General features: G+C 40.2%; 1 protein-coding gene and 1 long non-coding RNA gene across 2 annotated transcripts; both read right to left on the reverse strand.

Moving 5' to 3' along the window:
• Positions 1-1,514: 1,514 nt before the first annotated feature.
• LOC125267483 (arrestin domain-containing protein 3-like) lies at positions 1,515-6,365 on the reverse strand. The gene is made up of 7 exons (XM_048189165.1): positions 5,845-6,365; positions 5,345-5,386; positions 5,151-5,211; positions 4,383-4,530; positions 4,116-4,204; positions 3,240-3,504; positions 1,515-2,764 (listed from the first exon to the last, which is right to left on the reverse strand). The coding sequence occupies exons 1-7, from the start codon at positions 6,104-6,106 to the stop codon at positions 2,420-2,422; spliced, it is 1,212 nt and encodes a 403-aa protein (XP_048045122.1). The 5' UTR covers positions 6,107-6,365; the 3' UTR covers positions 1,515-2,419.
• On the reverse strand, positions 1,515-10,929 carry LOC125267486. Its single transcript, XR_007184683.1, has 2 exons — positions 10,413-10,929; positions 1,515-2,112 (listed from the first exon to the last, which is right to left on the reverse strand). It is a non-coding gene; the product is annotated as an uncharacterized LOC125267486 (long non-coding RNA).
• Positions 10,930-17,398: the final 6,469 nt, after the last annotated feature.

The raw sequence follows: 17,398 nt of genomic DNA on the forward strand, positions 1-17,398 counted from the left end.
GTCAGAGTCCAAAGAAGAGGACACAGGACGACAATGGAGACATGGAGGAACAGGAGAGATGATGGCGGGATATACAACCCCTGGCAAAAATTATAGAATCACCACACTTAGAGGATGTTCAGTCAGATATTTTACTTTATAGCAAATAAACAAATCACAGATAAGACACAAGGTTTTGTTCAATAGCTTAACATTCTGGCTTCATGAAACATACCTCAAACAAATCCACTTTTTTATTATTATTAATGTCATGTCTTTTTCCAGAGCAAGTAGAGGAAAAAAGTATGGAATCACTCAATGTTGAGGGAAAAAATATGGATTCATTTCCACTATAAAACAATGGGACAAGTCTAAAAATGCTAATTAGTCAGTAGTTAAAAGGGAGTGCTTGCACACCTTAAAGGGTTATTTGACTTAGCTAATCGAAATGAAATATGGCCCCAACAAGAGAGTTCCCAGTTGAAACAATGGAAAGAATTATAAAACTCCTTCAACAAGGAATTTCAATATGGATAGTGGCCAAAGAAGTTGGTTACTCCCAGTCAGCTGTGTCTAAAATTTGGTGCAAGTATAAACTAAATGGGAAGGTTATAAAGCAAGACATACGGCAGACCAAGGAAGACGTCAAAGCGTCAAGATAGAAATCTCAAAGCAATAAGCCTTTACAATGGAAAACGCACAACAAAAGAAAAACAGACAGAATCAGTGGCCGATTTTTGTGACAGAACTGTCAAAAAACCCTCAGCTGAACTTACATACTGTATAGAGCTTACTGAGCTTACATATAGAAAGGCCAAAAGAAAATGAGTACTAACACAAGAAAACAAGGTTACAGTGGGCTAAAGAGGAGCAATCATGGATTCTGGATCATTGGATGAAAGTGTTATTCAGTGATTCTTCGCGAATCTGCATTAGCCAAGGAGATCTGGCTCTCTATGCACTGTTCTTGAGCTAATCTGAAGGCCACATGAAGTTTGGAGGTCTGTAGATTGACTCTGCAGAAAGTTGGCGACTTCTGCACACTGTGTGCCTCAGCATGCACTGACCCCGCTCTGTGATTTTACATGGCCTACGAGTTGCTGTTGTTCCCAATTGCTTCCACTTTATGATACCACTAACAGTTGACCGTGGAATATTTATTAGTGAGGAAATTTCACGAATGGACTTATCGCACAGGTGGCAACCTATCACGGTACCACACTTGAATTCACTGAGCTCCTGAGAGCGACCCATTCTTTCACAAATGTTTGTAGAAGCAGTCTGCATGCCTAGGTGCTTGATTTTATACACCTGTGGCCATGGAAGTGATTGGAACACCTGAATTCAATGATTTGGAGGGGCGTCCCAATACTTTTGGCAATATAGTGTACCTGTTGCTGTCTGTCATTAATGTTAATCAAAGAACAAAAGAAAATCACTCACTGATCTTGATTGAATACCTTTTGTAGCTTTAGCAAAAAAATAAGTTATTGTAAAATAATCAAGGCTGAAATCAAGACTGAGAAGTAGTGACATGGATTAAAACAATTATTTTATAATTTCACATTGTCTGTGTTGTTAAACCTTTAGTCGATACTTTGCATTTGACTCTTGCGTAACCAACATTTCATGCAATAATCATAACTTTGGTAAGAAACTCAAACAATCCTGTAAAATTTTTGCAGCAATTACAATCAAAATTTCATGGACGGAGGTCAAAACCACAAATCTAGTACTAAGAAAAAGCTGCAATATCCTCTAATATGAACACATTATCAAAACAAATGCAGTACTATCAGCAAAATAAGTTTCAGTAGGAGTGATCAGCTACATTTTTAAAAATGTTTTTGTACTGCAATAAAGGATAGAAAGGTTTTTAGACCTGTGTTTTTGGAGCACAGGGGAAATGGGGAACTGAACAGTGAACTACAAAGGCCAAAAAAAAACGACATCTCAAAAACTGAAGATTTTACTGTACATTCCCTGTAAAAGTAAAGGGTTAGTTCTTGCAAAAATTACAAATTCTTTCTTCATTTACTAACCCTCATGTCGTTCCAAACCCGTAAGACCTTTGTTCATCTTCAGAACACAAATTAAGATATTTTTGATGTAATCCAAGAGCTTTCTGTCCCTCTATTAATAGACAGCAAAGCAACTACCATTTTCAAGGGCCAGAAAGGTAGTAAAGACATTGCTAAAATAGTCCATGTGACTACAGTGGTTCAACCTTAATTTTATGAAGGTCTTACTGGGTTTGGAATGACATGAAGGTGAGTAATTAATGACATATTTCATTTTTGGGTGAACTAACCCTTTAAGAAAAGTGCTAAGTGTAAAAGGCACAATAATAGGCACCAAGCTTGAATTCATGCAGATAAAACCATGAAGTTATAATTGACACATCTTAAGTGGTGGTCAGAGGTTTGTCTGGTGAAGGAGACTAATAAGGCACATTAGGAAAGGATTCTTTAGTGCTCTGATTTGGATCATAAACTGGTGCAGATGGAGTCGGATTGAAACCAGGCAACACGGCATTTGGATCTGGATAAAGCCCTGCAGCAGCTCCTGGATGGGGTAGAGCTGTAGGGTCATATAAGTTGGGGTAAAGTTCTGCATATGGAGGTGGTTGTCCAGCAGGATAGGGCACAAGGTTAGGCTGAGGTGGTGGATATGACTGGAATCCTGCAGGCGGGCCTTGCCAGGGAGGACATTGTTGGCCAGCTGGAACAATAACCACAGGGAATCTGACTTCTGGATCTGAGGCGAAAGACACATCCAGATAGACCTGAAAGACAATCATGTACAGAATAGTTTAAGAGAACTGTGACACTATGTGTTGAAGTTACAAAGGAGAGAAAACATAATTTATTCATTTTTGCTTTTCTTTTTGTTAGAAAATCTTGCCCATGCTGCAAAATCAATGTTGTTATAGACTCTTTCAGTACACAAATTAAAAAGCATTTAAGAAATTTGTGAAAATTAAAGGAATAGTTGCCTAATTTCCTTCATTTACTCGCCATTATGTTGTTTCAAACCTGTATGACTTTCTTTCTTCTGCAGGACACAAATGAAGATATTCTGAAATTTAAATAATGTTTCAACTGTTTCAATTATTATTATTATTATTATTATGATTATTTAGTGCTCCAAAGAAGAAAGAAAGTCGTACAGGTTTGAAATGACATGAGGGTGAGTAAATTTTAATTTTGGGGTGAACTGTCACTTTAAATATGGCAATACTAAGGAAGACGAAGTAGCACCTTGAGTTCATACTGCACTTTTATAATTCTGCAGTTTTCAATGGTGACAGTCAGGTCACGTGGAAGGTTCATGTCCACTATGAATTTTGTATTTTCTCCAGATGGGATGCGATCTTTAGTTTCTTTGACTATATCCTTAAATGAATGATTAGTTCTCCCGCCAGCAATGAACGTCTGATTCTGCTTGAGGCTGTACTTTAGCTTGACATCACGAGATGAAGAGTTGTCAACATCAACAGAAACTCGGATTGTTTCACCTGCAGCAATTACAAGGAATTAGAGACAACATTTATCAATATTGGAAAAAAAAGAAAAGAAAAAAAAAAAGACAAAATGACTATAGCCGGGTTTTCCATCCAAGTTGCAAATTAAATTTAAGTAAAACCTATTCACAGATAAAGCAGTGTTTCCATTCAGTGTGTTCAGGAGAACAAAGCAGTCACATTCAGAGAAATTAGAGTTAAATATCAATGGAAATGGAAGTCAAAAAAATTTGTTGTCAGTCTTTCACTTCAGTATTTCAGAATGACTATTTTTAGAGATTTAAGATACTGATGAATATCAAGTAATTTATTCAGTAAATTTGTTTCCATCACAGTTTATGCCCATCTTCTTACCTAAAAAAAAAATGTACCCACCTCAAGTGACTGTTTATGTTTTTATGCAAATTTTATTTGTGATCGTGTATGTTTTTACACAAAATTGGGAAATTTTATTTGCATTTGTTGTTTACATCCAGGATTTTTATGCAATGTCTCAAAATGTGCATAAAACTATGATGATGGAAACCCGACTATTGGCATTACAGGCTAGTGTCTTCAGTTTAGGCAGCTTTGACTGAGGTGTTTGAGAGATACACAGGTGATCACCTTGCAATAGCCAGTTTTGTCTGTTGTTACTCTCATTGACATTTTTCCTGAGCCAAAAAGTTTCATCTTCTTGTCTTCTGTGCCAGATTGTGGTTGCTGCATAACAACATATTGAAATGAGTGAACTAAAATCACATTCAATTTCCTCTGAACTCTTGGTCAAAGCAAATGGTTTAAATCACAATTCTGATGACAGTATAACCAGTTACATAATCTCTCTATTTATCAATAGATGAGAGCCAAAGAGAGTCAAACATGATATCATAATTCATACCAGTAAATGATCATTGGTCCAATCATTCCTGGGTAAAACGGTTAATTCTGTACATGTAGTAGATGATGACTTCCAAGGCCTCTTCAGCTTTACAGTCATGACATACTTAACTGAGCCATGAAATCCTTTAAAAGATGGAGGCATATTTCTGAAATTAAGGTAAAATAAAAATATTTAGGTACTCACAAATGACTGACAAGCATTATAGTGCACAATATTGTCATGTATGCATTAGTAAAAAGTATGCACGTATGTATATAATATTTTTTTGCCATTGCCACTGTATGATAATAGGTTTTTAATTTATTCCAAATAATTTGGAATAATTTAACATACCTGCATATACTTTATAACTTTTTTTACTTCACAACACATGCAGAATATTATTAAATAAACTATTCTAAAATAATGAGCAATGACTATGACTGACATCTGCTTATTCAGAAGATAATGATGCAGGGGCTAGTTTTGCTTAAAATACAATGACATACTGATTAAATGGAAGTAGGATGCAACAAAGGGAGTTTCCCCATCGTTTCAACTTCAACACAATGTCTCATTCCCTACTCTCTGGGAACCATTACGTGAGTAACTCTTGTTTGTTCTTATTGTAAGCTCTTGCTTATTCACCCATTTGTTCCCTATATTGTGTTTATTGGCTATGAATTACACATGCCAAATATCATTATTATTTTACGGTGCACATATTTAAAAACTAAAGAACAACTACCATTGGAATACCATTGAAGATTGTATTTCATCACTTACTGTTGAGGCAGCTGAAATCTGAATGGAAAAACATGACTTCCTGGTCTAACCACTGGTCCATCTGAGAAACATAATTGTTTGTATGGGTTAAAAGAGGGTTGTGTTTTCAGGTTTAATCTTTTCAGGTTTCAGGCGAGATTTGTATGCCATTTATTTATTAGTGCAAGGTAAAAAAAAGAAAACCTGTCACTTACAAGTCTCTCCACTTACAAGAGTGGTATTCTTTTCACTTTGGCCTGTAGAAATGACAGTAAGAAATACAAGTAGTCAGGTATTATTTCCCAATCTTATTACACACACACGTTTGTTTTTGTGAATTGTGGGGACATTCCATAGGCGTAATGGTTTTTATACTGTACAAATCGTCCTACACTACTCCTACCCCTAAACCTAACCATCACAGAAAACTGTGCATTTTTACTTTCTCTAAAAAACAAAAAACAAAAACCTCATTCTGTATGATTTATAAGCCTTTTGAAAAATATAGACATAGGGGAATTTCCTCTCTGGCGCACGCACACACACACACACACACACACACACACACACACACACACTACTTTTGACTTGTAAATTCACTATGAGCATTTATTTTGCATGTATGTCCTGTAGTACATGTGTGTATTATTTAATTATACAATAATAGTAAACTACTACAACGACTTATAACCATTCAATATTTTGTGCAACTTACCTTTCTTCGAGCTCTCTTGAATGAAGTATTGCTTTATTTTGAAGTACCTCTCATGGTCGCTGTAGGTTGTTTCATCGTCGCCTGATCCTTCAGACCAGCTCACGTTCGCGTCTCCCTTCAGCTTCACAAAAAAACTATCCACCTTTATTTCTTTGGTCACTTCCAAAACAACTCGCCCCTCCACAATGTCCCCACTAGTAAAAGTGTTGCTTTCGTTAATAGGGTCATAATGGATATTAAGCTCTTTGATGGATCTTGACATTTTATGTGCATGTACACTACAGCTACTGTACACACAGCACGCGGGCTCTTCTCGTTCTCGTAGGTGAAGCGGGACTTGCACTCTATTTACATTAAAGCACAGGTTGAGGGCGTGGCGCTTCCGACAACTGCCTGGTTAGCAATGAGATTGCATAGCTATATTTGACTATTGCTATATTACACAGTGGTTTATGTTCACTTCAGTTTTATGGTTTAATCTGCATGGTGTCAACCTACCGACGACATCACTTCCGTTTTTATTCTTTTCAAAATAAAAACTACTGTACCGTTAACATAGTTGCTCAGCTCTACACTCTTTTAATGGTGTCATTGTTTATATTATTATTATTATTATTATTATTATTAACAATAAAAATATCAATAATAACAACAATGACATTTCTTTAAATCTACTATCAGCAACAATTAAAGTGACTCTTTTCCTTATATTTGTTTTTAATAGCTACCTTTTAAATCAAATGATATATATATATATATATATATATATATATATATATATATATATATATATATATATATATTTTTACATTTTTCTTATGCATATGTTAAAAATGTTTTATGATTTCATAAAAAAAAAAAATCTTTTTTTTGTAAAACAATTTAAATTGCTGAATGAAATGTGCTATATACTATATGAACATATGCTGCAGTTATACAGTCTGGCTGTAAGAAAGATTGGATAAGTCACTATGTGGTGCCATTTGTGCCTGAGTCTTCCTTTTTGGACAAGTTTGTTTTTCTTAGTTACTAGTCAGGCATAAAATTTTGCATTTGTGGCCTTGTTTGTTGGGCTCTTTAAGTCTTTAATTTACTTACCATAAGATTGTTGTCATGAAAAAAAGAAAAAAAAAGATAAACATTTATCAGCTATTGAATCCAGAGCATCTGAATTTGAGTCTAATAGAGGTCTTCTAGAGATCTGATGACATCAGAGTTCAAGCCTTGTTAGATTGTTACTGATTGTATGTCTGGGTGAGACATAACTAATATGCCATCATAAATTTGCAGTGCCACTTATGTAAGACAAAAAAATATGACTGTAATTAATTTTAAAAAAATTCGGCAAGACATTAATCATAAAAAAAATATATATTTAAAATTTAAATAAATGCTGTTGTTTTGAACTTTCTATTTATTGAAGTATCCTAAGAAAAAGTATCCAATTGTCTCCAACATCTTACGGATGTGGAACCACATGAGGGTGAGAAATTAATGACAGAAATTTCATTTTTGGGTAAACTAACCCTTTCAGGCATGCCTGTGTGTCTTCCTTCAGACAATCTGAAGCTGATGACATGTTCTTTAGGCACCCTTTTATAGCCTGTTGGCACACCTGTGACGTCACCTGACTGCCGTAGCCAGTCATTTTATGGAACAGTTGGTTATGTCTTATAGTGAATTTAAATAGTTGGGAAATAAATTGGATGTGTGTCAATATAATGGATCTGTGCATTAGTTTAAGTGAGAGTTAATAATAAGTACTAAGAAAAAGCTGCAATATCTTCTAATATGAACACATTATCAATACAAATGCAGTACTATCAGCAAAATAATTTGTTAGTAGGAGTGATCAGCTACATTTTTTAAAAATGTTTTTTTTTTGTACTGCAAAAAGGAGCACAGGGTAAAAGGGGGAACTGAACAGTTATCTCAAAAACTGATTATACTGTACATTCCCTGTAAAATTAAAGGGTTAGTTTTAACCCAAAAATGAAAAATTATTTCTTTAATTACTAACCATAATGCTGTTCCAAACCCAAATAAGACCTTTGTTCATCTTCAGAGCACAAATTAAAGGTGCAAAATGTAATATTTTTGCAGTAAAATATCCAAAACCACTAGGCCAGTGTTATATACTTTGTTCACTTGAGTACTTACAATATCCCAAATGATTGCAACTACTTGTAAATCGTAGGAAAATTGCAATTTTAACCAAGGCTCCGGGATGTGTGAGGAGTCGCCTGTCAATTGCGTCATACCCGCATTACCTTCGGTTTCCGGTTTTATTTTGTAGAATGGGAACACCAAAGAAAAAAGTTATTAACAGTAATACATACTTTCCTCCATCATACAATTCTTTTTAAAATGAATTGCATGCTATTTATCAACACAAGCCATCCAGTATTTAAAGGTCCCGTTCTTCGTGATCCCATGTTTCAAACTTTAGTTAGTGTGTAATGTTGTTGTTAGAGTATAAATAAAATCTGTAAAATTTTAAAGCTCAAAGTTCAATGCCAAGCGAGATATTTTATTTAACAGAAGTCGCCTACATCGAACGGCCAGTTTGGACTACATCCCTACTTCCTTCTTTAATGACGTCACTAAAACAGTTTTTTGACTAACCTCCGCCCACAGGAATACACAAGAGTTGCGTTTGTAGAGTGTGTTTGTCGCCATGTCGTCGAAACGATGTTATTTTCATCCCGCAGTCCAATCACCGGGTCTGATTCCGGCTCAAATTGATAGGGTAAAATTAAAGACATGTTTACAATAACACTGAGCGCATGCATCTCCACGTTATGGTAAGAGGCGTGACTTTTCCGGGCACGGTGCGCTCAGAGCTGTCGAATCACAACACAGGAACCGCTGGCACAATCAGAACTTGTTACGTATTTCTGAAGGAGGGACTTCATAGAACAAGGAAGTCATCAGCCCGTTTTTATGACAGTGGAAACAGCGGTATACAGATAAGTAAATTATGTGAAAAATACTGTGTTTTTTTACAAGCGAAACATGAACACATGTTTTATTGCACACTATAAACACAATCAAAGCTTCAAAAAGCCACGTAAAACGGGACCTTTAATATATTCTAAAATTGATCTGGCTTACTGCAGTGTGCAACAGTGTCTCACAGCAGCCGCCGAGCGAACGCACAGAGTAACGTTATAGCATCATTTTCAACACACTCAAATGTATCTAATAATAAACAGAGCTGCATTACCTCATACTTATGACCGGAAAAAGTGGAAGCGGCGCCGGCAACTGTGTCATAATAAAAGTTTGTTACGCAATCGCTCCAGCGGCCTCGTTCAGCTCCCACAACACTCGGTCCTGCTCGTCTTCATACTACAGTGGTGGAACCGATGCAAGAATCTTAAGAAAATGAGGTCCAGGCCGTAATGACGTTGAAGAAAAATTATTTATTCATTTCCAATTAAAATTAACCTCACACGCAAATTCCAATCAATAATGAAAATGTTTAATAAAACCAAAAGATAAAAGTTAAAATCTGAAATCAAACATTTACGATAAGAACATTCTGAAATCTGAGTATAGTAATTTGCAAGAAAATCATTAGAAATGGCGCCAACGAGACAGCAAGATGCAATCAAGATAGCAGGAGAAAGGTACCAATTGAGAGGATGAGCCAAGTTTTATACCCCAAAGATTGGAAAAACTTACATCACATTCGGAGGTCTTGTTTTGGATAGATAAGAAAGGTCAAAATGAACCTTTCCATGGCTCGGAGTTTTTAAAGAAATTCATGACATTTTATGGTTTCCTGCTATTCTGACAGTCATTGGATAATTTTGTGATCTCGTGACAATTGACATTATCAAACAGAGCATAAACACCCCAAAATAGTATCTAAATGGGTGGGGTAACACCTTCTTCGGAATATTACAATAACAAGTTAACATTTGACAAAAAATTCCCTTTCATTTGAATACAAAGATACAAAATATTATTGCAGAAAAAGTACATCATGTGATCCATTCTAGAACATTTACGCTTTGGTAAAATTTTGGCAGAAACCCAACTCAACCACAAAAATAACAAACCCTCTTTTACCCAGAAACTTAAGTTCACTTGGAACATCAAAGTCATACAGTTCAACAGGTGAAATAACACAATAGAGATCAAAACAACAAAAGAGCATAATATGGAGTAAATATATGGTTCTTCTTGAATATAAGTGATTATATGTGAGCAACCCGAGTAAGATGATATGAATACTTGAAATCATAAGTAATATTAAAAATTCATAACCAATAAATGATGATAAAAAGATTAAAAATGATTAATGATTAAGTGAATACATAGAATATGAATAAATGAACATGCATAAATGAATATAAACCATTTCGGATCCATCATACAGTAACGTTAATAATCTCATCCATGAACATGAGTTCTCCAATCCATATTCTTTTGCACCGTCTGTTGAGATTGAGACCACATGTCCCAAGATTCCGCTCTAAAACTTGGCATCATCAAGCTACGCCTTTGTTTTGAATAGGCTTCTAGCGACCTCTAGCGGACAAAATTATTACATATTGTACCTATAGACAGCAAAGCAACTACCATTTTCAAGGCCCAGAAAGGTAGTAAAGACATCGTTAAAATAGTCCATGTGACTACAGTGGTTCAACCTTAATTTTATGAAGGTCTTACTGGGTTTGGAATATTAAGGTGAGTAATTAATGACAATGAACTAACCCTTTTAAGAAAAGTGCTAAGTGTAAAAGGCACAATAATAGGCACCAAGCTTGAATTCATGCAGATAAAACCATGAAGTTATAATTGACACATCATAAGTGGTGGTCAGAGGTTTGTCTGGTGAAGGAGACTAATAAGACACATTAGGAAAGGATTCTTTAGTGCTTTGATTTGGATCATAAACTGGTGCAGATGGAGTCGGATTGAAACCAGGCAGCACAGCATTTGGATCTGGATAAAGCCCTGCAGCAGCTCCTGGATGGGGTAGAGTTGTAGGGTCATATAAGTTGGGGTAAAGTTCTGCATATGGAGGTGGTTGTTCATCAGGACAGGGCACAAGGTTAGGCTGAGGTGGTGGATATGACTGGAATTCTCCAGGTGGGCCTTGTCAGGGAGGACATTGTTGGTCAGCTGGAAGAATAACTACAGGGAATCTGACTGCTGGATCTGAGGCGAAAGACACATCCAGATAGACCTGAAAGACAATCGGGGACAGAATAGTTTAGTAGTAATGGTAGTTTCTTTCATTTACTCGCCATTATGTTGTTTCAAACCTGTATGACCTTCTTTCTTCTCCAGGACACAAAAGAAGATATTCTGAAATTTAAAGAATGTTTCAACTGTTTCAAACATGGTATTATAATTCATACCAGTAAATGATCATTGGTCCCATCATTCCTGGGTAAAAAGGTTAATTCGGTACATGTAGTAGATGATGACTTCCAAGGCCTCTTCAGCTGTACTGTCATGATGTACTTAACCGAGCCATAATATCCTTTAAAAGATGGAGGCATATTTCTGAAATTAAGGTAAAATAAAAATCTTTAGGTTCTCACAAATGACTGACAAGCATTATAGTGCATAATATGGTCATTTAAACAACAGTTCTTTCTGGTTCTCGAATCTGATTGGCTGAAAGCCATGCAATATTCTCCCAGTATCAGCACTATAGTACCATCGTTTGTATCACTCTGCTTGCGGCAACTGTTATATTTTTTTTAATAAATACTACTGTTGTAATGCCTCGAAATGTAATTTTTTAGGCGGGAATGTAGTTAATTTTAGACCTCAAATATGTGACTCATATTTAATCATAGCGCCTATTTTACAATTTGTTTTGACGCTTTTGCAGATGTGAGCTCCAGGCCGCCAGTGGCCGTTCAGTGCTCATGTACCCGCAGGGAAAAGCTTAATCTCGACCAGTCCTTCAGCAATTTTCCGCTGGCTCTTATTGGTTGAATGAGATGTAATTAATTTGGGGTATATAAAACAGGCAATCTTTTGATCTTTGAATCTATTACTTGTTCCAGAGCAAAATGATTTGGGTTAAGGGGGAACATAAGTTTCATAACAAGGCTATATTTAACTTAATTCCTGTACTAGAGCACTACTTTCGTACGTTTGACTGAATTGTTGCTCGTATTTTTTATTTATTTGATTGTGTTTATTGTTTGCTTGTATTTGTCTTTTATAATGGCTATTGTTGTTAATTTAAATATTGTTCAATAAATATTATTTTATATAAATAATATGCCATATTTGGTATTGAGAAAGGGTCTGTCAATAGTAAGTGAAAGTTACATTATTACGCTATTAGATGGGGACAAAGACTCTTGAGCGAGTCAGAACAAGGACGTTGTTTTAGCACTGTGAGAAATCCCCTTAACTTTTAAAAGATATCACTTTCCTCAGCGGACATTCAAACTGATTTTTTATAATGGATATAATATTATGGACATCGACCTGAAGAATGAATGCCATATCAGATGCAGGTTATACAGTGAAGAAAATAATTTGATCCCCTGCTGATTTTGTAAGTTACAAAGAAACAAAGTGTCTATAATTTTTATGGTAGGTTTATTTTAACTGATATAGACAAAATATCTACCAAAAAATCCAGAAAAAAAAAACACATTATATAAATGTTATAAACTGATTAGCATTCAATCAAGTGAAATAAGTATTTGATCCCCTATTCCTGTCAGCCACCAGCTCAGTCACCTTACCCACACTACATTTCCCAGCATCCCTCCTGATCCACACCTGCACCCAGTCAGCTTATCATCTCATTACATGAATTCCCTGCACCTGCACATCATCAGCTGCACTCATTATAAAGACCCACTTCTCCTGCACTCCCTTGTCTGGTCTTGTCTACACATATGAACAGACTACTTACCTGTGAACTTACCTGCTGCCTAGGATCCCGTCTTCTATCTTCTGACGTCTGCTCCCAGCCCTTCATGTATTCATCCAAGCCAGCCTGTCAGTAGTGATGGGCAAATGAAGGCACTGAGGCTTTTCTCTTATTGTTTCGGAAAAAGATTCAAAGCTTCGAGAGTGTCGGAAACAACGGCATCTAGTGTGTAGTAAAAAATAAAGCAGCCAAAACCCTGTGAAAGAAGCTTCGTCGGATGAAGCAGCCACCACACAGTTTCATGTTATGTGCTCAAATAAAAGTCTAATAGTGTGCGCGTGTGTGTTGAATATATCTCAGTGATAAATGAATGTAGGCCCTACCCATTAAACTATGGCATTTAATGCGAGTATGAATATCAATATGATGTAAAAGAAGAATAAATGTACACATATATGAATTGCATATGGCAAATATTTTATTTTCCTGAAATAATTTGTATTCTTCATATTACTTATATAACTGGGTATTTAAAAATTTAATTGAATAAGTCTGAATAAAAACATACTCATAAAGTAAGATCGGGTGGTTCGAACATTCCTATACGCAAAGTGAATCGCGCACGTGATTGGACAGAAAGTGAGGCTTCGTTTGTCATTGGTCACGTGATTTCTACGTTAAATAAGGCACGACCAGAGACTGTACAAACTTGGAACTCTTTTTCATCTAAGATAATCTCTTGGACCAGGGTCAACAGCTAGGCAATCATTGATATGAAACACCTGCCGAACATTTTTCTGTGATTCTTCATATTACTTATATAACTGGGTATTTAAAAATTTAATTGAATAAGTCTGAATAAAAACCTACTCATAAAGTAAGATCGGGGGGTTCGAACATTCCTATACGCAAAGTGAATCGCGCACGTGATTGGACAGAAAGTGAGGCTTCGTTTGTCATTGGTCACGTGATTTCTATGTTACCGACACAAGCCTTGAATCAAGGCTTCATCTGGCACGCCCATTTATGCTCGGCACAAGCTCCGAAGCCTCGGTTCAAATGTCACATCACTACCTGTCAGCACCTGCCAAGAAACACTGGTTACACTTCAGCTAAGTAGTCATCTGATTACCTTGAACTGCTATACTCACCTCTGCCACTTCTGTCACCTCTGAGAATTCTGCCTCCTACAGATTGGTTACATGCCCATGTGGAACACAGATTAGTCCTGTCACTTTAAGAAAGTACTCCTACCTTATAAGAGATTCCAGATGAAACTACAACCTCCTCTCAACTGTCATATATGTAACACTGCTTCACCTGGAACGTTTTTACACGTTTTGGGAGTGTCCAGTTATCTGTAAGTTCTGGTTGCATGTAAATTCAGTTTTAGCGGATATACTTGACATTTTTTATGTTCCCAATCCTGGATTCTGTCTCCTTAATGATAGTTCGGGTATAAATCTAAAGCAAATTCAGCTCAGAATGGTATTTTCCGGGTTTACCTCTGCAAAGAAAACAATTTTGAAAAACTGGTTCTTTCCAGATATGTGTATGAAATCACTCTGGATCCATAGTCTCGTCAACATTGTCAACCATGAACACACAACAGCGCGACTTAATAAGGCACGACCAGAGACTGTACAAACTTGGAACTCTGTTTCATTGGCTTGTTGTGTAGCACTTAGAGGTGATTGGGCTACCAAGCAAGACCCCATTACGTCAGTATTGACGTAACGATAGGAGGGAACGGGGGTAACAACAGTTCCCTTTCAGTCGGTCACGTTCGACGTATGTCAGTAGTGACCGACGAATTGGGATATCGCTAGAGAGCCCTATCAGCTTCGAGTGAACTAAAACAAGCCAATGGAATTGGCGTGCGATATTTGCATAATGCGCACCGCCTCCGACAGGTGTATATAAATAGGGAGCAGATGCAATCGCACTCTGTCTTTTGCTTCGGAGCCAACCGGTTGGTCTCTTCAGCTTTCAAGACTGAAATAGTCAGAGTGTTCTTCAGCCTTTGAAGTGGTGCAGCACTTTCTGTTGGCGTTACAGCACAGCAGCGAGGTCGCGAGTTTCTCCAGGAGCCTGAGCATTGAGCTCTAAACTGCTGTTTTCACAGCAACCGTCTGCCCGTTAAGCGCGCTATAGAAAGAGCGGTTGCGATTTGGGCCGGTTCCTGCGTTGTGTTCGGGGAGTGGTGTACCCGAACACATCGTGACACTCCCTGCGTGCTTCAGCACGAGAGAGCTGTAATTTCCCCTTCTGAAAGAGCTTCACAGACGAACCCTGCGTCTTTACAAAGATGTCATTTCGTCTGTGCGTTACTGGGTGCGGTCGTTCCCTGGTCCCTGCTGATGGGCACAATCGCTGCATCATGTGTTTGGGCGTTCAGCACGCTGAAGCAGCTTTTGTGGATAGCTCATGTTCCCATTGCGGGAACATGACTATCGCAGTGCTGAGGTCTAGACTCTCGTTCCTGAAGTCTCAGGTAGCGGGGGTCCCCTCCCCTATGCCCCGTTCGACCGTTTTTTCCGGCTCCGGCCGGAATGACGGTTCGACGGTGTGTAGGCAGGGTGACCTGAGGATCACCGTCAGGGCTTCCCCGCCGAGCTCCGCTCCTCGGGCCCCTGCCGCCTCAGCAGCACTGCAACCCGTCTTGCTGCCATCGGTTTCCGCTAGGCCCTCTACGGACTGTCCAGCCGTTACCTTTGGTGCGCCTGCTGCGGATAAGATGTCGATCTCAGCATTGGAAGGTGAGCCCGAATCCTCGGGAGATGAAGACTCGGCTCCGTTGCCGCCCTCCGGGACGGTAGCGCCGCCCGAGGCCGATCCCGAGTTGATGTTTGTGGTTTCCCGGGCGACCGAGAGTGTCGGGCTCGTGTGGAACCCTCCACCCTGTCCCGGGCCCTCTCGGCTCAATGATTGGTACCTCGGGGCCGGTCGCGCTGGTCAACCCCAGCGCCCCGTCAGGGCTTCCCCGCCGAGCTCCGCTCCTCGGGCCCCTGCCGCCTCAGCAGCACTGCAACCCGTCTTGCTGCCATCGGTTTCCGCTGGGCCCTCTACGGACTGTCCAGCCGTTACCTTTGGTGTGCCTGCTGCGGATAAGATGTCGATCTCAGCATTGGAAGGTGAGCCCGAATCCTCGGGAGATGAAGACTCGGCTCCGTTGCCGCCCTCCGGGACGGTAGCGCCGCCCGAGGCCGATCCCGAGTTGATGGCTGTGGTTTCCCGGGCGACCGAGAGTGTCGGGCTCGTGTGGAACCCTCCACCCTGTCCCGGGCCCTCTCGGCTCAATGATTGGTACCTCGGGGCCGGTCGCGCTGGTCAACCCCAGCGCCCCGCCCCGATGCCATTCTTCCCAGAGGTGCACGACGAGGTGACCAGATTCTGGCGAACGCCGTATAGCGCTCGTGCTAGAACTGGTCCCTCGTCCGCCTTCACCTCCCTGGATGGCGGAGAGGCTAGAGGATACGATTGGATTCCCCCAGTCGAGCGGTCTGTTGCGATGCAGCTGTGTCCAACGGCCACCGGCTGGCGCGGTGAACCGCATCTCCCGTCCCGGGCCTGTAAATTCTCCTCAGGACTGACGCACTCCTCAGGACTGACGCACTGCTGCCTCCCAGAGTCCGACCACACTCCGGGCCGCTCCCATGCCGTCCGAGTCGGGTCCCCGTACTCTGCCTTGCTGCCCCACCCCCGGTGCGTCTGTGGTGCCTTTGGTCCCGTTGGCTCTGTGTCTGGAAGCGTGGACTGCGCTTCCCAGCCCGTCCCGCTGGCTCATTCGCACCATCAGACTCGGCTATGCGATTCAGTTCGCCCGGCGTCCCCCGGTTTTCAGGGGTTTCCACTTCACTCAGGTGTCGTTGGACAATGCACCTGTTCTCCGGGCGGAGATTGCTGTCCTCCTGGCGAAGGATGCAATCGAGCCGGTCCCTCCAGCCGAGATGAGGTCGGGGTTTTACAGCCCCTACTTCACTGTACCGAAAAAGGGCGGTGGGTTACGGCCAATCCTGGATCTTGAACCGGTACCTTCACAAGTTGCCGTTCAAGATGCTCACGCAGAAGCGCATTTTCGAATGCATCCGTCCCCAGGATTGGTTTGCAGCGATCGACCTGAAGGACGCGTACTTTCATGTCTCGATTTTGCCTCGCCACAGATCCTTCCTACGGTTTGCGTTCGAGGGTCGAGCATATCAGTACAAAGTCCTACCCTTCGGGCTGGCCCTGTCGCCCCGCGTCTTTACGAAGGTTGCGGAGGCGGCCATTGTTCCCCTCAAGGAACAAGGCGTTCGTATTCTCAACTACCTCGATGACTGGTTGATCCTGGCCAGCTCGCGAGCGCAGTTGTGCGAACACAGGGATATGGTTTTAGCTCACCTCAGCCGGTTGGGGCTTCGGGTCAACTGGGACAAGAGCAAACTCTCCCCCGGGCAGAGGATCTCTTATCTCGGTCTCTAGCTAGACTCGGTCGCCCGGACTGCGCGCCTCACCAAGGAACGCGTCCAGTTGGTGTTGACCTGCCTGAGCACGCTCAAGCGCAGGACAGCAGCCCCACTGAAACTATTTCAGAGGCTCCTGGGGCATATGGCATCTGCAGCCGCGGTAACGTCACTCAGATTGCTCCATATGAGGCCGCTTCAACACTGGCTTCGCGGCCGGGTCCCGAGATGGGCATGGCAGAGCGGT

The sequence above is a fragment of the Megalobrama amblycephala genome, linkage group LG4 (assembly GCF_018812025.1).
Source record: "Megalobrama amblycephala isolate DHTTF-2021 linkage group LG4, ASM1881202v1, whole genome shotgun sequence".
NCBI lineage: Eukaryota > Metazoa > Chordata > Actinopteri > Cypriniformes > Xenocyprididae > Megalobrama > Megalobrama amblycephala.

Coding starts and splice junctions, on each gene's coding strand:
- LOC125267483 (XM_048189165.1), bottom strand. CDS start 6,106: ATGTCAAGATCCATCAAAGAGCTTAATATCCATTATGACCCTATTAAC. Junction 4,531..5,150: donor AGATTTCAGCTGCCTCAACA/GTAAGTGATGAA, acceptor CCTTAATTTCAG/AAATATGCCTCCATCTTTTA. Junction 3,505..4,115: donor ACAACAGACAAAACTGGCTA/TTGCAAGGTGAT, acceptor ATTCCTTGTAAT/TGCTGCAGGTGAAACAATCC.